The sequence below is a fragment of the Podarcis raffonei genome, chromosome 13 (assembly GCF_027172205.1).
Source record: "Podarcis raffonei isolate rPodRaf1 chromosome 13, rPodRaf1.pri, whole genome shotgun sequence".
Taxonomy (NCBI): Eukaryota; Metazoa; Chordata; class Lepidosauria; order Squamata; family Lacertidae; genus Podarcis; species Podarcis raffonei.
This window is the reverse complement of record NC_070614.1, coordinates 11,447,621-11,474,106: the sequence shown is the minus strand read 5'-3', so window position 1 is coordinate 11,474,106 and position 26,486 is coordinate 11,447,621. Positions and strand designations below refer to the sequence as shown.

Below are 26,486 nucleotides of genomic sequence, written 5' to 3'. Positions count from 1 at the left end.
GCGGAGCAAGGACAATTGCCAGAAACTGCATTGGCCCTTGAACTCTTGTTTTGCTATACATATTTCATATGCTATACATATGAAATATGCTGTACATACTTCATACTTCAGCCTAGATTGTTCGTTTATATCCAGTGCATTTTTTTCTAAAAAAAATGTTTAGGGGGTACTCTCATTTTGATTCAAGAAAACCACCATTTTATAGTTCAAATCGGGGAAAATAAATATAATAATTGTACAAAAGTACAAAGATTCACAAAATGTTAGAGGTAAAAAGAACACAGTTTATATTCATGCTGCGTTTGCAAAATGGTTAATTTTTGCCGGGTTGTGTGTTGTTGTTGTTTTGGAACTTCATCTTCTGCATGTTGATATATTTCCAACGTATTCCAATGTTTTCGGGGCCGTAAGCCGCTGTGGCACAGCCGATCGCGGGGAAAGCGGCGGATAAGTCAAGCGACCCATCGACAGAGAAGCCGACTCATGGAATCCTAGAGGCGCCGCTGTAGCGGATGATGCGGAACTCGCCCAGGGGGCCTCCTAGCGCCGCTCTACCCTTCCGGCATGCTTTTTATGGTCGCGGCGGCTTCCGCTTCCGGCGTAAACACTTAAAGGCAGGCGGCTGAGGCGGCGGAGCTCTCAGGAACGGAGTCGGCTGCTGCTGCTGCTGCGTCGTGGAGATGTCGGACTCGGACAGTGAGGAGGACGAGGGCGGCGAGAGCCGGGCGGCGCCCTTCTCCCTGGCCGGCTTCCTCTTCGGCAACATCAACGAGCAGGGCCAGCTCGAGGGCGAGGGGCTCCTCGACCAGGTGGGCGCTTCTCCGGGGTGGGGGCTTACTGGTGGGGGGGGCAGGGACGAAGGGGGGGGGGCTGGCTAGCTAGCCGTGTCAAGGTAACGGGGGAGTGGGGCGGGGCACAGTGGGAGGGGCCGAGTTGAAAGGGGGAGGGGGACACCTGTCAAGCTGGGTCGAATTGGAATGGGGACGGGACAAGGGGGGCACTGGGGAAAGGTAGGGGCGGGGTACTGGCTAGTCGGGCTGAACGGGGGAGGGGGGCTGGGAACGGTGGGGGCTGCCCAGCCGGGTGGAGGTGGGGGGGGTGCAGGACAGCACTCGGGAGGAGAGGCGGGGGGGCTGCCAAGCCATGGGGACGGGGGGGGGGCGAAGGGCTGCCCAGACGGGGGAGCAGGGGGCTGCCAAGCCATGGGGGGGGGCTAGGGCTGTGCAGACGGGGGGGGCAGGGGTTGCCCAGCCATGGTGAGGGGGGAGGGCTGTGTAGAGAGGGGGCGGGGGGCTGTTGCCCAGCCATGGGGAGGGTGGTGAGGGCTGTACAGACGGGGAGTGAGGGGCTGCCCAGCCATGGGGACGGGGGCCCGGGGGCTGCCAAGCCATGGGGGGGGGCGCTAGGGTTGTGCAGGCGGGGGGCGGCTTGCCCAGCCATGGGGAGGGGTGTGAGGGCTGTCCAGACGGGGAGCGAGGGGCTGCCCAGCCATGGGGAGAGGGGTGAGAGCTTTACAGACGGGGAGTGAGGGGCTGCCCAGACGGTGGAGCAGGGGGCTGCCAAGCCATTGAGGGCAGGGCTAGGGCTGTGCAGGTGGGGGGGGGGGCGGGGGGTTGCCCAGCCATGGGGAGGGGGGCGAGGGCTGTACAGACGGGGAGTGAGGGGCTTCCCAGCCATGGGGATGGGGGCCCGAGGGCTGTGCAGATGGGGGGGGCGGGGGGTTGCCCAGCCATGGGGAGGGGTGCGAGGGCTGCCCAGACGGGGTGGGGGCTGCCCAGCCATGGGGACGGGGGGGGGGCATGGGCTGCCCAGATAGGGGAGCAGGAGGCTGCCAAGCCATGGCGGGGGCTAGGGCTGTGCAGATGGGGGGGGGCGGGGGTTGCCCAGCCATGGGGAGGGGGGGGGCGAGGGCTGCCCAGACAGGGGAGCAGGGGGCTGCCAAACCATGGGGGAGGGCTAGGGCTGTGCAGACGGGTGTGTGTGTGGGGGGGGGTTGCCTAGCCATGGGGAAGGGGGGTGAGGGCTGCCCAGACGGGGAGCGAGGGGCTGCCCAGCAGCCACTGGGGTTGGGGCGAGGGCTGCCCAGCTGGGTTGGGGGCTGCCCAGCCATGGGGATGGGGGAGGCAGGGCTGCCCAGCTGTCGGGACGGAGGAGGGTTCTGGGTCAAGCTGGAGCAGGGAAGAGAAGATGGAGGGAGGGAGGAGGAGAAGGGAGGCATCCAGCAGGGAAGGGATGGGGGAGTCAGCACACGTGGGGCAGGGTGACCTTTAGATAAACTGGCCTCAAACTATTCAGGGCTTTATATGCCAACACTTTGAACCTGTTGGGATGCTTCCAAGGGAACGGGGGCAACTTGCAAGCCCCCAGCTGGCTCCAGCCCACCGGCCAGTAGCCAGGTGATCTCCTGTCCTTGGCTCAGCATGAAACAGGGATCCACAGCTTCAGAAGCCTTCAGAAGTTGGAGCACGCTCTAATCAGCAGTATCATAACAGAACCTGGCCTGGTAGCAAATGGGCAACTAGTGCAGATCTCTGAGCAAGGCACAGTGGTTTGAGTTAGGGCATCTACTTTGTATGAGGAAGATCACAGTATGGTCTTAAGGTCCTTTCCCTCCGCTTCCAGCCAAATCCTGTTTTCATTCTGTCCCCTCCCCAGGAGTCAAAAAAACATTTGGCTGGACTTGGGGCATTGGGTCTGGGGAGCCTCATAACAGAAATCACAGCCAGCGAAGATGATGCTTCTGAGTCAGATGGAGCCCAGTTGGATGAGGAAGGTAGGAGAACGTTTATGTCTTACGACTGGGACAGAATAGCTTTCTCCAGGCTGGTGCCTTTCATATGTTGTTGGGAGCCTGATCAGCTCCAGCTGATGGCCAGTGGTCAAGGATGATGGTACTTGTGGTGCAACAACTTACTGAGGGCACTAGGTTGGGAAAGGCTAGGATAAAAGGGCTTTGCTCTCTCAGGGATCAAGGCTGACTCCTGTTTCTGCATTTAAAAAGAGGTGCAGCTGGTTAATTCAGTGTTCTGGCATTGCTTACTCAGGGTTTGCAAGTAATGGCTGAACTTAGTAGCAAAGCAGTAGCCTCTACAAGCCGCCTGTAAAGTCCAGCACCACCATGATAGCACAATATTTTATTTTAATTTGGATTAAAATAGATCTCAGGGGGTTTAAACATAAAAATACAAAATAAAAACACAAAATACATAATAAAACAAGAACAAAAAACCACAATCCAATACCCTCTCCCACAACCCTGTGTAAAAGTTGTATAAGATGTTAATCTGCCAAAGGCCTGGTTGAAGAAGAACGCTTTCACGTGGTGCATAATGAAGGCACCAGGTAAGTCTCCCTGGGGAGAGCATTCTACAGGCAGAGACCCACTGCAGAAAAAAGGCTTGTTCTTGTGTTGCTACCCTCCTGACCTCGTGTGGAGGAGGCATACCTAGAAGGGCCTCCCACAGTTGTCTCAAGATCTGGGTAGGTTCATATGGATAGAGGTGGTCCTTGAGGTATTGTGGTCCTGAGCCATTTAAGGCTTTATAGATCAAAACCAGCACTTTGAATTGGGCCCAGAAACTAACTGGCAGTCAGTGCAGTGGGGCCAGAATTGGCATTATATGCTGAAACCCATATTGCCCTGGTGAGCAATATTATTCTTGAACGTGGGTGCGGAAGCTGGGATAGAAAAATGGTGTGGCCTGTTGGGTCTGTAATTTTTCTGTGTTCTTCCCTGTTCCTCTCCCTGCCGCCAGGCTGGGTTAAGAGCACCGAGGATGCTGTCGATTATTCTGACATCACCGAAGTGGCCGAAGATGAGAGCCGCAGGTACCGGCAGGCAATGGGCAACCTTCAGCCAGTTCAGAGGGCAGGTAGGTGGTGGCAACAGCTGCTTTCCTTTGTCACAACTGATCTTTCACCTCTTCAACTGGTCCTTGCTAACCTGACACTCGCCCTGGCTTCCCGTTGCTCTTCTTGTTTAGCATCCTGTGTATGGGGCGTTAGAGGAAGGGTAACTTCACCTCTCTACAGCATGTGCAGAAACTATTGGGCCCATATTGTTCTTGTCCTCTCAATCCGCCGGAGCCTGTTTTCGCATGCATGGGAAGTCCCTAACTAACCAGGGGTTTGAGACCTGTCGACTACCCTCGCCTGGTTTAGCTGGCCAGTTGAAGCCAATTCTGGGGTGTGGCTGCTGTCACGTGCTGTCACATTCCCTTTGTTTTAAAATTTACTGTACACCCATTTGGGCGTTTTATATTAAAAGAACATAGGAAGCCGCCTTATATTGATTCAGATCCTTGGTACATCTGGTTCAAATGGGACGCGGGTGGCACTGTGATCTAAACCACCAAGCCTCTTGGGCTTGCTGATCTTAAGGTCAGCAGTTCGAATCCACATGTCGGGGTGAGCGCCTGTCACTTTGTCCCAGCTCCTGCCAGCCTAGCAGTTCGAAAGCATACCAGTGCAAGTATATAAATAGGTACCTGCTGCGGTGGGAAGGTAAATGGCATTTCCATGCACTTGTCACGGTGTCCCGTTGCACCACAAGCGGTTTAGTCATGCTGGCCACATGATCCAGAAAAACTGCGGACAAATGCTGGCTCCCTTGGCTTGAAAGCAGAGATGAGTACTGCACCCCATAGTTGAATTTGACTGGACTTAACCATCCAGGGTAAACCTTTACCTTTTTTACCATCTAGTTCAGATGGTGGGAATAGAATATCTGTTTTGGATGATGGAGGGTGCCTGGATTTTCTTGGAATGTTTAATCCTGGTGGTTTTTAACAGGGACGATAAACCGAAGTTGTGATGTGATGGAAGGGCTGCCCACCACTCTGTTCTTCTCTTCCTTAGATGATGACGATGACGATTATGATGCTGACTGCGAAGATATTGACTCCAAGCTGATGCCTCCCCCGCCGCCACCTCCAGGGCCGATGAGAAAAGAGGACGAAAAGGATGCGACTGCTTCTGGTGAGAATGTACTCCTGGGAAGTGCCTGTGAGCCCTGCGGGGCCGAGGGGTGAGCAGTATCATAGGCTTGTAGAGTTGGAAGGGAACCGAGGGTCATCTAGTCCAAACCCCTGCAATGCAGAAATCTTTGGCCCAACTTAGGCTCGAACCCACAACCCCAAGATTAAGACCCTCATGCTCTACCCACTGACCTATCCCAGGTCTGAAACAAACACAATGAAAAATTATTATTATTATTATTATTATTATTATTATTATTATTATTTATTTATTTATACCCCGCCCTCCCCAGCCAAGGCCAGGCTCAGGGCGGCTAACAAGCAATAATAAAAACAAGTTGAATTAATGCAACTTAAAAACAAGATTAAAATACAACATTAAAATATTGAAACATTAAAATATTAAAATGCAGCCTCATCACAGGAGGAGAAAGGAAAAAGAAAAAAGAAAGAGGGGGAGGGAATCCAATTGAATCCAAGCCAAAGGCCAGGCGGAACAACTCTGTCTTACAGGCCCTGCAGAAAGAAATCAGATCCCGCAGGGCCCTGGTCTCATGAGGCAGAGTGTTCCACCAGTGTTGAAAAGGCCCTGGCTCTGGTTGAAGCTAATCTAACTTCCTTAGGGCCCGGGACCACTAGGGTGTTGCTATTTATGGACCTTGAGGCTCTCTGTGGGGCATACCAGGAGAGGCAATCCCGTAGGTACAAGGGTCCTAGGCTGACCTAGTGGGTGGAATCCAGTGTAGCAGTACCTCTTGTTCTATTAGCATAAGGATGTTAGCCATGTAACTCCCCCCATGTGCACCCCACACACCCAGTCTGTTCCAGAGGGGCTACATCAGAGGAGGAGAGGGGTAGGATCTTCCGTTGCACAAGCAGAAATCCTTGCGCTGGCAGAACATTCACACAGCGCCACTTTGGATACAACCCTAATCTGGGATTTCCCTTTTACGTTGCTGCCTCAGCTGAAACATGGTTTTATTTTGATGTACTTTTTCTGGCTTGCAGTTTTTCACTTTAAAGTGCTTTCAGCTTTGTGATAAGGCAGTATGCAAATTTGCTTCATTTATTCAATAACCGTAGAATCTACCGGAAGCAGGAGAGTTGGATCTGAGAATTTAAAACTCCCTGAGTGCGGAGTCCATGCAGTTTTTGATGTGTCCAGGAGGATTCTCTTGGCGTCTCTTCCCCTCCCACTCACTTGACCCTTTTTAAAATGCAAGTTGAAAATTTCAAGAAATACTGCACTTTTGTCTTTGATGCCTGGAATAAGGCATGTGACCCAGGGTTAGCTTTCTGTCATGTTGAGGTTAGGAAGTAGAGTCTTTCTTTCTTTCTTTCTCTTTCTTTCTTTCTTTCTTTCTTTCTTTCTTTCTTTCTTTCTGAGAGGTACTCTCTTCCAGGGTCTGAAGACAACGATGGTATCATCCTTCCATCCATCATTGCACCTTCATCCGCTGCCTTGGAGAAGAATGACTTCAGCAGCTCTTCGGATTCTGAATCGGAGTCGGGGTCCCAGGACTCACGGAAGGCAGAGTCCAGCGACAGCAGACTTACGCTGCCACTTGCAGGGATAATGCAGCAGGATACCACCAAGCAGCTGCCAAGTGTCACGGATCTGTTCCCCGAGTTCAGACCAGGCAAGGTAGGGCTTGAAGGTTGACACTCTGCAGAAAGGGGGGCGGGAAGGACTGAGTGAAAGGCCATGCTTTGTGCTAAAAGGATGGAGGGCTCCCCCTGTGCTTGATTTCCTTTATGTCATATAAGTTAGCAGTACAGATGGGCTACCTTCTCAGGTTGCTGAGCCCCATGTAGGAGAAAGAAAAGTCTGATCCTAAACCTCCACTGCCCTACACAAATCTGGGGTGGATTTGCTAACATGGTTGGATGGAACGTTGTACGCCTCCTTCCAGCAACTGCTGCAGCCAAACTGGTGCCAAATGTATTGCTCTGCATTCCTTTGGCCCACATCAGCGAGGCTTGTTGTCTGGGCAAAAAGGTAAAACAACCAAATTGAGGGGAAAAATCACAGCCATACTTAAAAGCATAAAAGGTAAAGGGACCCCTGACCATTAGGTCCAGTTGTGACCGACTCTGGGGTTGCGGCACTCATCTTGCTTTATTGGCCGAGGTTGCCAGCATGACTAAGCCGCTTTTGGCGAACCAGAGCAGCGCAGGGAAACGCCGTTTACCTTCCTGCCAGAGCAGTACCTATTTATCTACTTGCACTTTGATGTGCTTTCGAACTGCTAGGTTGGCAGGAGCAGGGACCGAGCAACAGGAGCTCACCCTGTCGCGGGGATTCGAACCGCCGACCTTCTCATCGGCAAGTCCGAGGCTCTGTGGTTTAACCCACCGCGCCACTTGCGTCCCTACTTAAAAACATACAGAGGATAAAATGCTAAAACAAATGAATTGTGATGTTTCATACAGCTTCACTAGGTGAGGACAACATTGGTTGCTGGGAACCCACAAAAGCGGAGTTCACAGGCATATGTTACCCAGGCTTCTGTCGAGGCATAGCCGTGTCTGAGATTTTCACATGTGTAGGAATCAAGTCTTATAGTAAGCAGGATTGCAATCTGGAAACCAAGCAATGGCCTTATCAGAAGAGCAAATGTAACATCATAGGAACAGGCTTGAATAGCAAATTCAAATATTTATCTGTCTGTTTCAGCAGATTCCTTCACACCTCATTACAGACATTTCTGCTCTTTTACAACACCCTTTCACTCAATATTCTCTTCGTGCTTGCTTTTACTGCCAGTAAGCTATCTTTCAGAAGGTGCATCAATGTATTTATCCACCACAGGGGCACTTTTTTGTTGAGGGGATTGCAGCTCTTCCCACCCCACCAAAAAACTGCCCTTCCCTGCTACTGAAAATGCTGCCCCACTGCAGTTAGGCTTGGAAAAAGCCTCCTATTTTATAGCGGTTTTTCATGCCTGGTTGTGACAGGGGCAAAGGTTACATTGACAGAATGGATGTTTGTGTCCGTGAGTGTAGTTATCTGAATAAATAACTCTGCGTGTGTCCCCCAAGCTGAGGAGGCTCCCCCACTCGTCCTCCTGGTCCAGCACCTCCATCTGCAGAGGGCTGCCTCTCCAGTGAGCCAGAGATGTGAACTTGCCTTTGACACAGCTGAGTGACCAGAGGCCAGTCGCTTGCGCCTCCCAACCTTTCCTCCACTCTCTGCCAGTGTGGTGTAGTGGTTAAGAGCGGTAGACTCGTAATCTGGTGAACCGGGTTCGCGTCTCCGCTCCTCCACATGCAGCTGCTGGGTGACCTTGGGCTAGTCACACTTCTTTGAAGTCTCTCAGCTCCACTCACCTCACAGAGTGTTTGTTGTGGGGGAGGAAGGAAAAGGAGAATGTTAGCCGCTTTGAGACTCCTTTGGGTAGTGATAAAGCGGGATAGCAAATCCAAACTCCTCCTCCTCCTCCTCCTCCTCCTCCTCCTCCTCCTCCTCTTCTTCTTCTTCTTCTTCTTCTTCTTCGTCTCCCCTTAGGTGCTGCGCTTCCTGCGCCTCTTTGGCCCTGGGAAAAACATCCCATCGGTCTGGCGCAGCGCCCGCAGGAAGCGCAAGAAGAAGCACCGGGAAGTCACTCCGGAAGTGCAGATCCTGGATGGAGAAGCTGCGGTAGAGACAATTGTGGAAGAGAAATCTCCCTGGGAGTACGAATATGCCCCGCCTCCTCCTCCGGAGCAGTGCCTTTCAGACGACGAGGTTAGTCTTCAGGAGCAGAGAGGATGATAGAAGTGGGGTGGGGTGTCACGTCACATGGCTTTGTTCCTACTCCAAGAGAGAGGGCGGGGCTTCCGCTCTGCCTTGCAGTAGGACTGTCCCCCTGCCGACAACAGCTGGATATAGTAACAAGGCAGGGTAGTGGTGGTGGGAAGACAGTGAGTGGTCAGAGGGAGCAGATTGGTAGGAGGAGATGTTGGCAGCTGAAGCGGCAACAGGGTTTAGTGAGCAGGAAGAGTCTGTGGCAGAGAGCAGCCCAGAATCGGAGGCAGAGGTGGAGGCTGGAGAGGATAAGGCTAAGAGGCAGAGATGAGGCAGGCTGCTGAAGAAGCTATGGGGGGGGGAGTCTTCCCCTCCTGGTGTGACCAGCCCCCTCCCCTGGTCTCCCAGAACCCAGAGAACTATGAATAAGGTGAAGCAGAGATAAGCTGGAGAAGTATCAGGTTGCTTGGAAAGGACCCGGGGTAGGAGGGGCCTTAGAGAGCAGTGGGAAGGCTGGAACCTTCAGTCTTCACAACTGCCTCATGGGGGCGAGACCTACTGGGAAGAGTTGCTGTGCTCACTGGGTCTGAGCTGCTTAGTTTCTTTGAATAAAGAGCTAACTTCACGGGCACCTTCTTAGTTATTTCTGACCTGCACCTGACACCTGCCTTGACATCATCTCAGGATGATCCCAGTTCCGTCTCCCTTGACCCTCCAACACCCTCTTGTCCTCCAGATCACCATGATGGCACCGGTGGAGTCCAAGTTCTCCCAGTCTACAGGAGATGCGGACAAGGTGGCCGACACCAGGCCCAAGGTGGCTGAATGGCGCTATGGGCCTGCCCAGCTCTGGTATGACATGTTGGGCGTTCCTGAGGATGGCAGCGGCTTCGACTATGGCTTCAAGATGAAAGAGCGCAAAGAGGAGGAGGAGGAGGAGGAGGAGGTAGTGAGTTGGGGGAAAGGCTTGAATTTGTCTCTCCTGAGGCAGGAGGACGGTGCCTTCCTGCCAGTGCATTGGCAGTTTTTTAAATTTCTTTCTGTAAAGTTTTATTATCATCATTTAATGTTATAACGCATATAAAACAGAGAACAATTATAACCATGAAAAATATTTAAAAGATGGAAAAACAGAACTACAAAACAAACTTACAATGACCACATGAGTTAAAACAACAAAGTTCAAGTAAAGACTTATCAGCGTTCTCAGATAATGAAGTAAAGTTTTGTCAGGCTTATGATAAGGGTCGGCTTGAAAATGACAGTTCCGCTCAATGCTATTTTTCTGTAAAAAGAGGTGCTGGAACTCTTCATTTATACCTCCCTCGTTCTCTTAGAATGGCGATGGCACCCACCTGAGAGGTGCTGGAATTGAGTTGAAAAAAAGGTCTGGTTCTGCTCTGTATGTCATAAAAGAACGCCAAATATATTAAAAGTGCCTGGAGGTTCTAGTCCTTGTGGAAATCTCAAATTATGCACAGTTTTCTCCACTACTGCTGTATTCCAGAGTGAGTGGTACCAGATGTCCAGTGCAAGGTTTGGGGCTGTTTCCCATTGAGTTGCAATTTGTGCTGCCAGGATCGTATACAAGATCAATTCTTTTGCCAATAAATCTGCATTGGCGTCGTCTAAAATACTCAGCGACATTCATTTTGGGCAGCAGGTGGTAGTTTCCATAGTAGTAATCATCGTTTCTGTCGAACCCTTGACGCTTTTCTGTTCTGCCCTTGCAGAGCGCTGTGGTGGAGAAGGATGCGCTGCTGGCAGACGAGCACTTCCTCATGGTGACCCAGCTGCAGTGGGAGGACGACGTGATCTGGAATGGGGAGGACATCAAGCACAAGGGGACCAAGACGCAGCGGGCCAGTCTGGCTGGCTGGCTGCCCTCCAGCATGACCAGGAATGCTACTGCTTACAACGCCCAACAAGGTGAGCTCAGCAGGCAGCTGGGCCAACACGGGCCATGGTTCAGTGTCAGAGCACTTGCCTTGCATGCAAAAGGTCCCAGGTTCTGTCCCTGGGCAGGTGTGAAGGACTCCCTGGTCCTGAATGGGGCAACTGTGCCCCTGAAGAACCAGGTGCGCAGCCTGGGAGTCATTCCAGACTCAGCTGTCCATGGAAGTGCAGGTCAGTTCTGTGTCCAGGGCAGCTGTCTACCAGCTCCACCTGGTACGCAGGCTGAGACCCTACCTGCCCGCAGACTGGCCAGAGTGGTGCATGCTCTGCTTATCTCCTGCCTGGACTACTGCAAGGTGCTCTACGTGGGGCAACCTTTGAAGGTGACCCAGAAACTACAACTAATCCAGAATGTGGCAGCTTGACTGGTGGCTGGGAGTGGCCGCCGAGACCATATAACACTGGTCCTGAAAGACCTACCATTGGTTCCCAGTACTCCATCCCCATCGTTCAGCCCGGACACTGAGGTCCAGGTTTGAGGACCTACTGGCAGTTCCCTCACTGCAAGGTGAAGTTACAGGGAACCAGGAAGAGGGCCTTCTCGGTAGTGGCACCCTCCCTTTGGAATGCCCTCCCATCAGAAATAAACAGCTATCTGATTTTTAGAAGACATCTGAAGGCAACACTGTTTAGGAAAGTTTTAAATGTTTGATGTTAAATTGTGTTTTTAATATTATGTTGCGAGCCGCCCAGAGTGGCTGGGGAAACCCGGCCAGGTGGGTGGGGTATAAATATTTTTTATTATCCCTGGCATCTTCAGGTATGGTCAGGAAATGCTGCCGGAAAGCCCAGAAGCTGCTTCCAGTCAGTGTACTCCATACTGAGCTTGATGGACCAATGGTCAGACTCAAGGATATGGCAGCTTCCAGATAATTATGTCTCTTCAAAGCTGCTGACTTTCTTTGTTACCCTCTTGAAAATGGAATTTTTATTATTACCGTTACTCCTTTTACATACGCCTCAAGGTGATGTGCAGGCATACAATAAGAATGGCTAAAAATGGTTTTAAAAATTCTACAGCTTTAAAACCAATGCTAAATGAATACAGCAGAGACCCTTCATCTCAGTGTGGTGTAGTGGTTAAGAGCGGTAGACTCGTAATCTGGTGAACTGGGTTCGATTTCCTGCTCCTCCACATGCAGCTGGTGCTAGTCACACTTCTCTCTGAAGTCTCTCAGCCCCACTCACCTCGCAGAGTGTTTGTTGTGGGGGAGGAAGGGAAACGAGAATGTTAGCCGCTTTGAGACTCCTTAGGGTAGTGATAAAGTGGGATATCAAATCCAAACTCCTCTTCTTGCTGCAAAAGTTTATTGAAACAAAAATGTCAACCCTTTGTTTTTAATGCCTGGTTTTATTGGTATATCGCCCTGGAACCTTTCTTAGCCAGCTGGCACTTGGTTTCAGCAGAGGCTCCCTGACATTTCCAACGCCCTCTTGCTTCTGTCTCCAGGGCTGAACCGCAGTGGGTCCCTGCTCAATTTGCCTGTCCCTATGATGCAGAAGCCCAGCATGTCCGGAGTCATGGGCCTTGCCAAGTGCAAAGAGAAGCAGCTCCCTGAGCAGCAAGGTAAGGCTTGTGGCTCACAGTGAGGAGATGGTATGTGTTGGTCAGCGAAAAGGAAACTGGTGATAATTACCTGGCAGGCTCTGGGTCTGATGTATCGGCTGCAGCCCTGCCCAAACGTTAAACTTAAGGTTTCTTCAGAGGGGAAGCAGCACCCCACCACAGATCTCTACACCACCCGTGACCCTGAAGAGTTGTTGAATCTTGGCATCCCTGCCCCAGGACCAGAGATCCCCACACCTGGGTTCCTAGCTGGCTTTCTGGTTCCATCCCCGCCCATCTCTTCCAGCAGTATGGGAGAGTAGTGAACCAGGCAGGAGCTTCAGAGCACACAAGACTACTCAGATGGCTTTAAAAAGGGATGATGATGATGATGAATTTTGTATACTGCCCTTCATATGTCTCAGGGTGGTTCACAATTTAAAACATAAACACAAAGGGTGCGAAACATTCTCCGGCCAAATTCAGGAACTTGCTTCTGCTTTCGCTCAGAGCGTGCAAGTCTTTCTTAAGTAGCCCCAGAGAAGGCGGGGATGTGACGACCCCGATTCTTAAGAGAGATCAGTGAAATCCCAAATAATACTGGGAGCCAAGGAACATGCGTTGCAGCAGCATAATCCTATGTATGTCTAATTAGCAGCATGTTCTGTTAAATTCTGTGGGACTTAACTCCAAGGTAAGAATGTACAGAATCGTAACCTCAATCTCTCTAGTTACTGTGTTCACCCACTAGTGGCTGCATGACCCACTTTCATCAATTAGTTGGTTAAGTATAATAATTTTATTGACCATTAAGGTCAATGTGCACAGGATTCGACAAATCTATGAAGGGTTAGATTGTCAAAGGCTCCTAACCCGGATGGCTATGTTCACCATTGGAGGCTGTATTCTTCTGAATATCCGTTGCTGGAAACAGCAGCAGAGGGGCTTGCCGCTGTGCTCATGTCCTGCTTGTGGACTTCTGGTTGGCCACTGTGAGAATACATTGTAGGACTAAATGTGGCGTTGGCCTGGTCTAGAAGGGCTTTTCTTATGAGGCCTTCCTTGAGAGAGCAGCACCTTGGCATTGAGTGGCTTAAAGTCCAGCGTGCCTTAAGTTAGCAGGTATCACAGTTGGTGTAAATGGGAGCACTTGAGCCCTATGGTTTTCCAGGAACAAGACGGCAAGGATGTGCTGTGGTGAGGAACAAGCAGAAGTAGGGAATTCTACTCATATATGGAATTCTATTCATATATTGATCCAGAGTTGAATCCCAATGTATAGTTAGCAGAGTAAAAACTTTAACACGTTGCAGGATTCCCCAAAAATAGACCAGAGGCAATTGTATTTCATCCAGCAGAGCTTTACTGCTACTGAATGGGGAGGCGTATACAAGGGTTAAGGAGGGACGCGGGTGGCGCTGTGGGTTAAACCACAGAGCCTAGGACTTGCCGATCAGAAGGTTGGCGGTTCGAATCCCTGCAACAGGGTGAGCTCCTGTTGCTTGGTCCCTGCTCCTGCCAACCTAGCAGTTCGAAAGCACGTCAAAGTGCAAGTAGATAAATAGGTACTGCTCTGGCAGGAAGGTAAGCAGCGTTTCCGTGCGCTGCTCTGGTTCGCCAGAAGTGGCTTAGTCATGCTGGCCACGTGACCCGGAAGCTGTACGCTGGCTCCCTCGGCCAGTAAAGCGAGATGAGTGCCGCAACCCCAGAATCGTCCGCGACTGGACCTAACGGTCAGGGGTCCCTTTACCTTTACTTATATCTTGTTGACGGTGCAAAAACCTTGTGTTCAACGAGCAGCATTGATTCCACACAATATCTCCACCTGGAGCCATTCTCCATTGACAATGTTCTCTTCCTCCTTGTCTCATAATGGCAGAGTCTGGAGTTGGTCTCTTCTGGTGGTACTCTGTGGGGTAGGGTCTGCCTTTTGCAGAGGGTGGCAGGCCTCGTTTGGGGGAAGAGGAACTTGACGGTATCCTAGTACTCCAGAAATAGAGAGATGTGTCGTATGTTGTGTTGTTGCAGCATCTCTGGATGAAGACAAGCCGTGGTATTCTATTTTCCCCATTGACAACGAAGAGCTGGTTTATGGCCGCTGGGAGGACAACATCATCTGGGATGACGAGGCGATGGAGAAAGTCTTGACCCCACCCGTTCTGACCCTTGACCCAAATGATGAAAATATAATCTTGGGTATGTCCACAGAACCACTGTGCTTTCCCTTTGGACCTACTAGTGGTTGACGAGAAAAGATCTCTGGCTTTCTGAAGCATGGTGATTTTGTAACTGGGCTTCAAGGTGAAAAATTTAGGTGGGCTAAGGGAAATTTTTTTCTCAGCAACCACCTGTCCAGGGGCGGTGAAGCTCATGCTTTTTCTATCTCCCAGGAAACTACCTCTCCTAATGAATTCTGGGAATTCTAGTTAATATGAGGAGCCTGAGGATCTCTTACAGAACTTTCAGTAAACTGTAATTGCCAAGGTTCTTTTGCAGCAACCATGACAGTTAACTGCCTCCCGCCCCCCCTTATTTAAATTTGCACTGTAGCTATTTCTATACTGTAATGAGCAGTGGGGCTTAAATTGCAGAAGTAGGGAGTTAGGTAACCTGTTATATAAAAGATCCCATAGGGAGGAACCGTTGCCTCAGGCTTAAAAATCCCCATAATCTCTGATAGTTTTAAGTTTAATGGCTATTTTTAAAAAATCAGGCCATTTAAAAAATAATAATTTTGCAAATGTAACAGAATAAAAATACTGTTAAATGGTATTAAAAGAAAGAATATTCCATCAATCCCGGCTTAAAATCATAGGTTACTATAAATAGTTTCATGTCCAAATAGGTACCTAAATGAGATTGATGATTATAAGCCCTGCATTCAAATGGGCTTCTTTTATGTATTCCCCCCCCCCCCCGAAATGGAAATATCCTTTTAAATTACATTTGTGGCTAAAAACTCGTTTGCTTTATAAAAACAGGTGCAATACATTCGTTTGACTGTGTTGACATTTATGTCAAAGTGTTACTTAAGAGAAAAATAAGAGAAAAATTCAAGCCATTGCATGTTGACCATTTGTGTAAGCTTCTAGTCTAGCACTGAGCAGGATATTGACTGCCTAGCACACTCTCAAAGAAGCACAATACTGTCCCCCACTGGTATCAGCTGCCTCCAGAACAGAGGAGCTGACAGACAGCTAAAATGGACAGTACTTATATCTTCCGTTCAGCCCGGACACTGAGATCCAGCGCCAAGGGCCTTCTGGCGGTTCCCTCATTGCGAGAAGTGAGGCTACAGGGAACCAGACAGAGGGCCTTCTCGGTAGTGGCACCTGCCCTGTGGAACGCCCTCCCACCAGATGTCAAAGAGATAAATAATTACCTGACATTCAGAAGACATCTTAAGGCAGCCCTGTTCAGGGAAGTTTTTAATATGTAACGCTGTACTGTTTTTAACACTGATTGGGAGCCGCCCAGAGTGGCTGGGGAAACTCAGCCAGATGGGCGGGGTATAAATAATAAATAATAATAATAATAATAATAATAATAATTATTATTATTATTATTATTATTATTATTATTATTCTAGCAGTGAACACTGTCACAGACGTGGAGATGACAAAGACACCTGACCACCACTGGAGTTCTTTTATGTATTTGAAGTGGTGCTGCGGATATCTGCAGGCAAGCATTCAGAATCCATTCTCTTGTATGTTCCTTCCTAGAAATTCCTGATGAGAAGGAAGAGATGACGTTGAACTCTCCTTCCAAAGAGAGCAAGAAAGAGTCTTCTCTAAAGAAGAGCCGGATTCTCCTGGGCAAGACAGGAGTCATTAAGGAAGAGACTCAGCAGGTTTGTGGGAATGGCTCAGGTCCCCCGTCCCCCCATAAGAATGATGAACAGAAGAAAAATTCTGACTCTTGCTTCCCTGTGTTGCAACTCTAGAATATGTCTCAGCCGGAGGTGAAGGATCCCTGGAACCTCTCAAATGACGAATTTTACTATCCAAAGCAGCAGGGGCTTCGTGGAACCTTTGGAGGCAACATCATCCAGGTTAGAACCAGTAGGGGCAACTCTCTCCAGCTCTGTGTGTGCATTTAAGTATGCAAAATGCAATTCTCCTGTAGAATTCCATCATTCTGAGAACCATGTGCCATTGAATGGTGTTCCCTGCCTTCATCATAGGGCAAGGCGCCCTGTGCAGGTATAACTGGTGACCCAGCTTTCGGTTGGAAGTTTGCAGGGTCTCTTCCCAAAGCTCTGCATGTTATAGAAAGCAGCAGGTCCGTGGTACCTAACACCAAGAAAACTAGCGCTAATACGCCCAGGAACCTCACCAAAATGCTGGAGAGGGTGCACCTCCACAGGCACATACCTCCACATGTGGTGGGAGTGCCCCAAAACCCAACTATTCTGGACAACAACCATACAAGAAATAAGTAAAATAACCAAGCAAGTACTAGAAATCACCCCAGAATTGACCTTACTAAACATCTTCCAAGACAATAATGCCCACTTACACCACAAAGAACTCATAACCCACCTACTTTCAGCAGCCAGAAGCATCATAGCCAGACACTGGACAGACCTGTCAGGAGTAAGCATGGACCAATGGTACCAAATAGTATGGGAAACAGCTTTACTAGAAAAATTAAACAATAAACTGAAACTGACACGGGGAGAAATAGAAGAAGACGACTTCACCCCGGTATGGCTCACTTTTATCACATACACAGCCCAACAAGACAACGACAAAAATCCACCAACAGCATACAAATCAATATGGCTAACCTGATCCAAAACACCCACCCACCCCACTCACACACGAAAACAAAGACCACCACAGCCAACCACAAATGAATAACCACACTATAGGCCAACCCCAACCTCTCTCACCACCAAAGGAACACAAGCGAACAGCAGAGAACCTGCACAATCAACGCTGACACCAAACCCTACATATAGTAAGTAAAATAGAAACATTGCCACCCGACCCCACTCCCCCTCCACCTCTTTCCCCCTTTTCTTCCTAATGTCTCGACAAATGAAACTGATTTGTTAAAATGTTACATGGGAAAAAAATACGAGAGAGAGAGACATTGCAAACACTTTTGTAAATCAAGAAAATCTTTAAGAATAATAATAATAAAAAAGATAGCAGCAGGTCCTTTGGGCGGACACATCCTTCAGCCCCTTCTCTTCCTGTGACCCAGGATTTCTCTGTTCTGGGATGGGGAGGTGTCCCTGTGGCCTGATTTTTGTGCCCCTTGAGTGACGGCGCACATGTGCTTTTTTTTGGTGCAGCACTCCATCCCTGCGGTGGAGCTCCGGCAGCCCTTCTTCCCCACCCACATGGGCCCCATGAAGTTGCGCCAGGCTCACCGGCCTCCCCTGAAGAAATACTCCTTTGGGACCCTTTCCCAGCCCGGCCCTCATCCGGTGCAGCCGCTGCTGAAGCACATAAAGAAGAAAGCCAAGGTGAGGCCCTCCCACTTCCTGGTTCTGCGTTGACAGCTGCCACCTTGGCTGCTCTTCACTTTGAGGGGCTTCCCTTCTCTTCCTGGGATCCGCCGCTTGGCGTGTGGGTTTCCGTTGTCTTTTGCTCTCTTGACAAACCTCCTCCTTGCTCCGTGCCCAGATGAGAGAACAAGAGCGGCAAGCCTCTGGCGGCGGGGAGATGTTCTTCATGCGCACCCCAGCCGACCTCACTGGCAAGGACGGCGACCTCATCCTGGCCGAGTACAGTGAGGAGAACGCCCCCTTGATGATGCAGGTCGGCATGGCAACCAAGATCAAGAACTACTACAAGCGGGTGAGTGCGCTGGGGTTTGGCTGCCGGGGTTTTGAGCTTCTGCAGTCTGAACCTGCCCTTCTGACTTAACCCTGTCTTCCTTCCTGGCAGAAACCGGGCAAGGATCCTGGTGCCCCAGACTGTAAATACGGAGAGACGGTGTACTGCCACACCTCCCCGTTCTTGGGCTCTCTTCATCCGGGCCAGCTGCTCCAGGTGAGAGATTTGACTTTTACAGGGGGCGCGTGGATGGAGTTGGTGTGTGCTTCGAATTACCACCAGCTGCAATTGCTTGAGCAGGTGGCCTTTCTAAGGTCTGCCCATCTCTTTCTCAATGCAGGTATTTCGTGTGCAGCAGCAATATTAATTCATAGAATCATAGGACTGTAGAGTTGGAAGGGACCATGAGGGTTGTCTAGTCCAAACTCCTGCAATGCAGGAATATAATAATAATAATAATAATAATAATAATAATAATAATAATAATAATAATATATTTATACCCCACCTATCTGGCTGGGTTTTCCCAGCCACTCTGGGCAGCTCCCAACAGAATATTAAAAACCCGATAAAACATCAAACATTGAAAACTTCCCTAAACAGGGCTGCCTTCAGATTTCTTCTAAAAGTCAGATAGTTGTTCATTTCCTTGACATCTGATGGGAGGGCATTACACAGGGTGGGTGCCACTGCTGCAAAGGCCCTCTGCCTGGTTTCCTGTAGCTTCACTTCTTGCAGGGAGAGAATCGCCAAAAGGCCCTCGGAGCTGGACCTCGGTTGAACGATGGGGGTGGAGATGCTCCTTCAGGTATACTGGGCCGAGGCCGTTTTGCCCAGTGTGGGGCTTAAACCCACAACCCTGCGATTTAAGAGCCTCATGCGGTACCAACGAAGCTATCCAAAATTCATTTGCTTATTTATTGCAATATTAATAATCCACATTTCCTGAAAGTATAACAAGAGCGGTATGCAAAATAAAATCAGGAAAAGTGTCGGGCAAAAACTTCTTTTTAAACAAACAAAAAAAAAGCAAATACTGTTAGGTTAAAAATAAATAAATGTAAAGTCCTATCTAAACAATGCAGCTTTCGGAAGACCCCTAAAGGAGGCAGGAGTGTTTACTGCCAGATCGCTCAGATGCTTACATGAAGCCTCGGTCCTGGCAAGTAAAGTTGTGATGGACAACTCTGTCACGGCTAGGGAGTTTGTGTCTTGAGCGTGGGTGCTTCTTACCCAAGCTACCAGCAGAGGCCAGAGGCTGGGGGTGGCAAAACAACTTGATTAAGGCATTCCAGTTCATGGCAGACTCTTCCATGGGCTGTATCCAGTACTCCACCTGGTCCGTAGTAGCTTCAGGGAGTATACTTAAAACATATGCAGGCAAGCAACCAGTTCTTTCGCTTTCATTTTTTTTTTTGCACATCAGTCACCTTTGAGGAATGGAAAATGACTTGCTGTGTGTGTTGCAAGCTTCAGACTCTGGCGTATAAATATTTTTGTGGTGCTTGCCCATCTTTGAGCCTGCTGTGTTATCTCGACTGTCTCTTGGGTTTGGTGGATAATCCCAGTGCATCTCAAGGACTAAAACTGGCCTGTAAGGTTATGCCAGATTCCTTTTCTTCCTCTGACTGCTTTTGCAGTTGACCAAAAGGTGGCCCCTTTTTCTTTCGTCAGGCATTTGAAAACAATCTCTTCCGGGCTCCGATCTACCTTCACAAGATGCCTGAAACGGACTTCTTAGTTATCCGGACGCGACAAGCTTATTACATCCGGGAGCTGGTGGATATATTTGTGGTTGGACAAGAATGTCCTCTCTTTGAAGTTCCTGGACCCAACTCTAAACGGGCCAATACTCACATCCGAGACTTTCTACAGGTTTGTTTTTTGTGGTTTGTGTAAATTATCTCTGCGGCAAGCTCAGGGAAGAGGAAAAAATATTTTTAGCAAGTTGCTTAGCACATACAACTGGTGTTGTCTCAGCTGTGACACACGGGCCTGTGCAAGAGGGCACCTTAAAAAAAGGTCTTCATATTTGAGATCAGAAAGGGATCAGCTCAGGTTGGCTAGTAACCTCAGAGTTCTTGTCCTCTCTTGCAGTTCGGCTCACTTGTTAGAGACTACTGTTGTTGTCTTAAAAAAGTCATTAGGTAAAGGTAAAGGGACCCCGATCATTAGGTCCAGTTGTGACCGACTCTGGGGTTGTGGTGCTCATCTCGTTTTACTGGCAGAGGGAGCCGGCATACAGCTTCTGGGTCATGTGGTCAGCATGACTAAGCTACTTCTGGCGAACCAGAGCAGCGCACGGAAACGCCGTTTACCTTCCCGCCAGAGCGGTACCTATTTATCTACTTGCACTTTGACGTGCTTTCGAACTGCGAGGTTGGCAGGAGCAGGGACTGAGCAATGGGAGCTCACCCCGTCACGGGGATTCAAACCGCCAACCTTCTGATCGGCAAGTCCTAGGCTCTGTGGTTTAACCCACAGCGCCACCCGGGTCTCTAAAAAAGAAGAGGGAAAAAAAGTTAGTACTTTCCAAAAAAGGAAAACAATAAAATTGAGCAAATCAAATCAAAAGGTCATGCACAACATAGAGAAACCCCAGCTGCCAGTGTAGCTCTTGGTGGGCAGAGAGGAGCAGTGGGCTGGGCTGCCTGGTCCACGCCCCCTACTGGCACCCCCTCACACTACGCCCCTGCTTGTAACTCATACTGTTCCTTGGGCTTCCTTGCTAGGTCTTCATCTATCGCCTGTTCTGGAAGAGCAGAGACCGGCCCCGAAGGATCCGCATGGAGGATATTAAGAAGGCCTTTCCTTCCCACTCGGAGAGCAGCATCCGCAAGCGGCTGAAGCTCTGCGCCGACTTCAAGCGCACAGGTAGGCTTTGCTCACTTCGCGGCGTCATGCAGGTGCCCGGTTCTGCCGAGGTGGCCAGTCGCTGAGTGTAGCATCATTTTTCTGAGAAGGGGCCACAGCTTGGCGTTAGAGCACCTTCGTTGCCAGCAGAGGGTCCTGTGTTTTGTCTCTGCCATCTCCAGTTAAAAGGATCGGGCCATGAGTGCTGTAACTGCAATGCCTTCCGACACTTCCCACGTCTGAAATGTTGTCTGCTTGTTGGTCCTGCTCTTGGGACTATGAGAGGAGGGAGGGAATATTTCCTAGCCTGGCTTATTGGGGACCCCTGCTTGTTTCAGGGATGGACTCGAACTGGTGGGTTCTAAAGCCAGATTTCCGACTCCCCACCGAAGAGGAGATCAGAGCCATGGTGTCTCCGGAGCAGTGCTGTGCCTATTACAGCATGATCTCTGCTGAGCAGCGCTTGAAGGTGAGCCTATGCCTTTTGTGAATTTCCCCAGTCCTTGTTGGTTGGTTGCTTTTGCGCTTTGCAAGGTATTTTGAGAACTGCAAGGCCATCTTCCTCCTGGAAATCTCCACCAGTGGGAGAATCATAAAGGCAAAGAACCATACTTTTCTGTGTATAAGACTAGGTTTTTTCCCTTTTAAAAACTGCTTAAAAGTGGGGGTCGTCTTATACATGGATAGCGCATAGGGTTGATGTTTGGTTGCTGCGTCAAGGGCTGGTGTTGATTGGGTGACGCTGTGGCAATTGGGTGATTGACAGCTTCTGTTGGCAAGGGGACAGATGAGAGGCGGATTTTGCGCCACATGCGAGTGAGCGATTTTTGGCAATCCCCCCTAAAAAAAGCTCAACAACTCAGAGCCATCTCCTCCCATTTTCTTAAATTTGATTCCCTCAAAATAGGGATGTCTTATTCATGGGGGTGTCTTATACACAGAAAAGTACAGTATATGTTGCAGAACCAGTATATGTTGCAGTGGTGGTGCATTGGTCAGAATGTCAGACTAGGACCTGGGAGACGGGGGTTCAAATCCCCATCTCAGCCATGCAGCTCGCTAAGGTGACCTTGGGCCGGTCACTGCCTCTCAGCCTAACCTACCTCACAGGGCTGTTGTGAGCTCTTTGGAGAAAAAAAGTGGGATATAATTGCAGTAAACAAATAAACCTTAAATGCATCCTAAATAAACAATACCGTATTGGCCTGAATATAAGCTGCACCCGTAAATAAACCACACCTTTAAAATTTAGAGGCTTGGGAGTGGCGGGTGGGTGGGCTGGGCGCCGTTGCCTTATGCTCCTGGGCTGCTTCCTGAGGGGTGGGAGTCGCGCCGCTTTGCCGGTGGCTTAAGGTCGCAAATATAAGTTGCAATTTTAACTTTTCATGATTGGAATTTGGGAAAAAAAAGTGTGGCTTATATTCAGGCCAATACGGTAAATAATTTTTTTTGTTAGCAAGTAGACTAGCCTAAGGGAATAGATGATCCTGTGTCCTCAACTGTCCGCCCTGGAGTGTCGTGGACTGACTGGATGCAAGGGGGGGGGTGGCACTAGTTTGTGAGCCCCCAAGGGTAAAGAAGGGTCAGAACCAGGGGAATGGTGGTGGGGCGACAGGGAGTGGTCAGGGAGGGGGAGGTGTTGGAAACTTGAAGAGGCAAGCGAGTTTAGTGAGGAGGAAGGTGGGGCAGAGAGCAGGTCAGAGACAGTTTGTTGAGGAGCGGGACGAGAAGCATTGTAGAGGCAGGCTGCTGAAGAAGCCAGGGCGTCTCCCCCTCCTCCTGCAACCAGCTCCTCTTCCCCCAGTCTCCAAAACATGCAGAGAAATGAAAAGAACAGAGCAGAAATTGGTTGTACGCAGAGGCAGTTTGGGAAAGATGCTGGAGAGGTGGAGCCTTATAGAGTGGTGGGAAGGCGGGGACTTTTAAGTCCTTGCGACTGCCTCATTGGTTAAGACCTGGGATTCAGCTAGACTGGCAAAGAAAAAGTGTTTTATATGCATTGTATATGCGATATAACACTGTGACACCAGATGGTGTTGTGGAGTCCCGTCTTTCCCTCCCAGATTTCCCTGTATGAGTCTACAATGCATTTAACCGAATAGCTTCTTTGATGTGCCTAGATCCAGTCTTACTGGGACCACGAGGCCTGTGCTGTTTTGGTTTCTTTGAAGAGTTAACTGCACAGACAGAGTGGTGTTTTTTTTAAATTGCTGACCTACACTTGACTCCAACTCCTGACATTCATCTGGTATGTCCCACGTGACTCAGAAAATTGCTTCCTAACCCTCTCTTTCCTCAGGACGCAGGTTATGGAGAGAAATCCTTCTTTGCCCCAGAAGAGGAAAACGAGGAGGACTTCCAGATGAAGATAGATGATGAGGTACAACTGGCGGTATCCAGGGTGCAATAGGGGCCTGCGGGTGCTAGGCCACTGGGGAAGTCGTAAATGTTCTCAGGTGGAGATAATATCTTCTCACGGCCTCGGCTGCCCAGGCCTGGAGTGACATGGCTTCCCCCCCTCTTCCTCTCAGGTCCGCACAGCTCCCTGGAACACCACACGGGCCTTCATTGCAGCCATGAAGGGGAAGTGTCTCTTGGAAGTGACGGGAGTGGCAGACCCTACGGGATGCGGAGAAGGCTTCTCCTATGTGAAGATCCCAAACAAGCCGACGCAGCAGAAAGTAAGTGGAAGGGCCAGGTTAGAAAAGTGTGGAGCAAGGCCCCATGGTTGTGAGGCAGGTGCTTAGGAGCCGCCTCTTTCTGTTGCTTCCTCCTCTTACTTGCTGACGAGGAAGGGAGAAGAAGATGAGCTTTCCTATTCTGCCCCCTGAGGTAGTTAGGGGTTAGATAAGGTTATAAGGTGGCGCTGTGGCGCTGTGGGTTAAACCACAGAGCCTAGGACTTGCCGATCAGAAGGTTGGCGGTTCGAATCCCCACGACGGGGTGAGCTCCCGTTGCTCGGTCCCTCCTCCTGCCAACCTAGCAGTTCGAAAGCATGTCAAAGTGCAAATAGATAAATAGGTACCGCTCCGGCAGGAAGGTAAATGGCGTTTCCGTGCGCTGCTCTGGTTCGCCAGAAGCGGCTTAGTCCTGCTGGCCACATGACCCGGAAGCTGTACGCCGGCTCCCTCAGCCAATAAAGCGAGATGAGCGCCGCAACCCCAGAGTCGGCCACGACTGGACTAATGGTCAGGGGTCCCTTTACCTTTAAGGTTAAGGAGGTGGCTAGTTTCCATTGAAGGTGGCTGAGTTTCCATTGAAATGAGGCTGCATTTTAATTTTAATGTTTTAATGTTGTATTTTAATCTTGTTTTTAAGTTGTATTTCAATCAATTCGTTTTTATATGGGTTGTTAGCCACCCTGAGCCCAGTCTTGGCTGGGTATAAATAAAATTTATTATTATTATTATTATTATTATTATTATTATTATTATTATTATTATTATTTATTATTAGGCCTGAAGCACGTTTCCTTCCCCAAGCTCTTTGCCCAGGCCTGGGAAGTGGGAGGGTAACTGGATGGGACTCTGACAGGAAGAATCCTGCTCTCCTTCTTCTTCAAGCAGGACGACAAGGAGCCCCAGCCGGTGAAGAAGACGGTGACCGGGACGGACGCGGACCTGCGGCGCCTGTCGCTCAAAAACGCCAAGCAGCTTCTGCGCAAGTTTGGCGTTCCCGAGGAGGAGGTGAGTAGGCGCTGTCTCAGGCTTGTGCCCGGAGCCTCCGCTCGGCGTCCTCTTGCACTCAGCCAATCTCTCCTTGCAGATCAAGAAGCTCTCCCGCTGGGAGGTGATTGACGTCGTGCGCACCATGTCCACGGAGCAGGCTCGCTCGGGTGAAACCCCCATGAGCAAATTTGCCCGCGGGTCTCGCTTCTCCGTGGCGGAGCACCAGGAGAGGTACAAGGAGGAGTGCCAGCGCATCTTTGACCTGCAGAACAAGTGAGTTTCTTTGGCCTGTACCACCGGCATGTGACCTTTTCTGCCATGCTTCCCCCGCCCATCCTTCTACCAGTCAGTGTTGTTAGTTCTGAGATAGATGGACCAGTGTCCTGACTATGAACCAGAAAAAGTTTTATTTGCACCAGCCACTTCCCACAGCAATAAAATGAAATGTACTGAAGACAGAGGTAAAAACTTAACTATCCACAATACATTTGGGAGGTTTACATCAATAATCCAATAATAGATCTTATTTCAATTGCCGCCACTAAAAACCTTGCCGTTTTTGCTGACACCTGATCATCGTCATCATTTTTATTTTATTTGTATGCCGCCTCTCCACAGTTAAAAACAACGCTCAAGGCGGCTTACAACATGACAAGATTTACTTAATTACAAAAGTCATAATAAATAAACCACATTAAAAAAAAATACACAACCAAATGGAAAACAATTTCCACACAAATAAAAATCTAAAACTAAGAATACAGCATTAATAATGACATAGGTAAAAAATAACAGCAATTTAAAACCAAAAAACCAAAAGTATCACAGTTTAAAATGACATAGGTAAAAAATAACAGCAATTTAAAACCAAAAAACCAAAAACGGAGCCCTCCCTGTCCAGCAGCAGTGGCAGCAGTCCTTTATGGAGCCCGTCAGGCCCCGCCCTAGGCCAGGTGGTGAGTGGCAGGACTGGGGCCCCGCTGAGCAGGGTCTTGGTCTTTTAAAAGAAAGGACGCAGTAGCAATGGTTGAATGACCCGGCATGGACAATAATAGAGGGGTGATAACCTCACTCCTCAAATCTTTACAAAGAGTGCCGACCAGAAGCAGGTGAGCCACTGACTCAGTCAGTGTCCACATGGACATAACTGTTTTTCCAGTGGAAGTTTTTGAAATCGACCCTCAAGTACAGCTGAAGGCAGTATATTCATTCTTGCAAAAGTGAAGGCACATCTGTATTTTGGAATTGTCAAATTTTGCAAATAGGGTGCCAAGGTGCCTGTCCTGGCTATGCTTTAAGCAGCTTTCCGTGTCCTAGTGTGTGTAGGAGAGTCACCAGGGCCCTGTGGTTGTGACTCCTTGAAAGCCGCTGCGATGTTTGTGTTTCCGCCCCCCTGTTTGCGGCCCAGCGCCTTACATGCTACAAACCCAAAGAGGTTGACCCCGGTGGTGGTTTTCTGCTTCAGGGTCCTAGAGTCTACGGAGATCTTATCCACGGACACCGACAGCAGCTCTGCGGAGGACAGCGACTTTGAGGAGATGGGGAAGAACATTGAGAACATGCTCCAGAACAAGAAGACCAGCTCCCAGCTGTCGCGGGAGAGGGAGGAGCAGGAGCGGAAGGAACTGCAGAGGATGCTGATGGGGGAGGACAGCATCAACGAGAAGGAGAGGGGCAAGAAAGACAGGAAGGACAAGAAAGGGCTCTGTGAGTGCCTGGCAGGGGCAGGAAGGTCCCCAGATAGGGGGCAGCTCTGGGATCCAGCTATAGTCTTAATGCAGCAGCAGCTGTGGCATTCCTGGTGTTCTTGGACTCCAGCTCCCAGCATCCTTTGCCAGTATGGCCCAATGCTCAGGGATGATGGGAGTTGTGGTCCAGATATAAAGTAAAGGTAAAGGACCCCTGACAGTTAAGTCCAGCCGCGGACGACTCTGGGCTTGCGGTGCTCATCTCGCTTTATTGGCTGAG

General features: G+C 49.7%; 1 protein-coding gene across 4 annotated transcripts in view; it reads left to right on the top strand.

Annotated features, from left to right (window-relative positions):
- The first annotated feature begins 593 nt into the window (after positions 1-593).
- LOC128399923 (transcription initiation factor TFIID subunit 1) overlaps positions 594-26,486 on the top strand; it is a 49,296-nt gene continuing 23,403 nt past the window's right edge. For 2 of the 4 annotated variants that reach the window (XM_053361801.1, XM_053361799.1), the window contains exons 1-23: positions 594-809; positions 2,656-2,773; positions 3,756-3,872; positions 4,858-4,977; positions 6,380-6,621; positions 8,485-8,703; positions 9,440-9,652; positions 10,437-10,632; positions 12,110-12,226; positions 14,234-14,401; positions 15,931-16,058; positions 16,152-16,259; positions 17,511-17,684; positions 17,845-18,018; positions 18,109-18,213; positions 19,672-19,872; positions 20,730-20,871; positions 21,189-21,319; positions 23,150-23,230; positions 23,382-23,531; positions 24,417-24,536; positions 24,616-24,791; positions 25,984-26,225. In XM_053361801.1, coding sequence (XP_053217776.1) covers positions 681-809; positions 2,656-2,773; positions 3,756-3,872; positions 4,858-4,977; positions 6,380-6,621; positions 8,485-8,703; positions 9,440-9,652; positions 10,437-10,632; positions 12,110-12,226; positions 14,234-14,401; positions 15,931-16,058; positions 16,152-16,259; positions 17,511-17,684; positions 17,845-18,018; positions 18,109-18,213; positions 19,672-19,872; positions 20,730-20,871; positions 21,189-21,319; positions 23,150-23,230; positions 23,382-23,531; positions 24,417-24,536; positions 24,616-24,791; positions 25,984-26,225 — 3,571 coding nt within the window. In that variant the 5' untranslated portion in view covers positions 594-680. Of the gene's footprint in view, positions 810-2,655; positions 2,774-3,755; positions 3,873-4,857; positions 4,978-6,379; positions 6,622-8,484; positions 8,704-9,439; positions 9,653-10,436; positions 10,633-12,109; positions 12,227-14,233; positions 14,402-15,930; positions 16,059-16,151; positions 16,260-17,510; positions 17,685-17,844; positions 18,019-18,108; positions 18,214-19,671; positions 19,873-20,729; positions 20,872-21,188; positions 21,320-23,149; positions 23,231-23,381; positions 23,532-24,413; positions 24,537-24,615; positions 24,792-25,983; positions 26,226-26,486 lie in introns of all 4 variants that reach the window. The other 2 variants (XM_053361800.1, XM_053361798.1) reach the window with 2 other exon arrangements.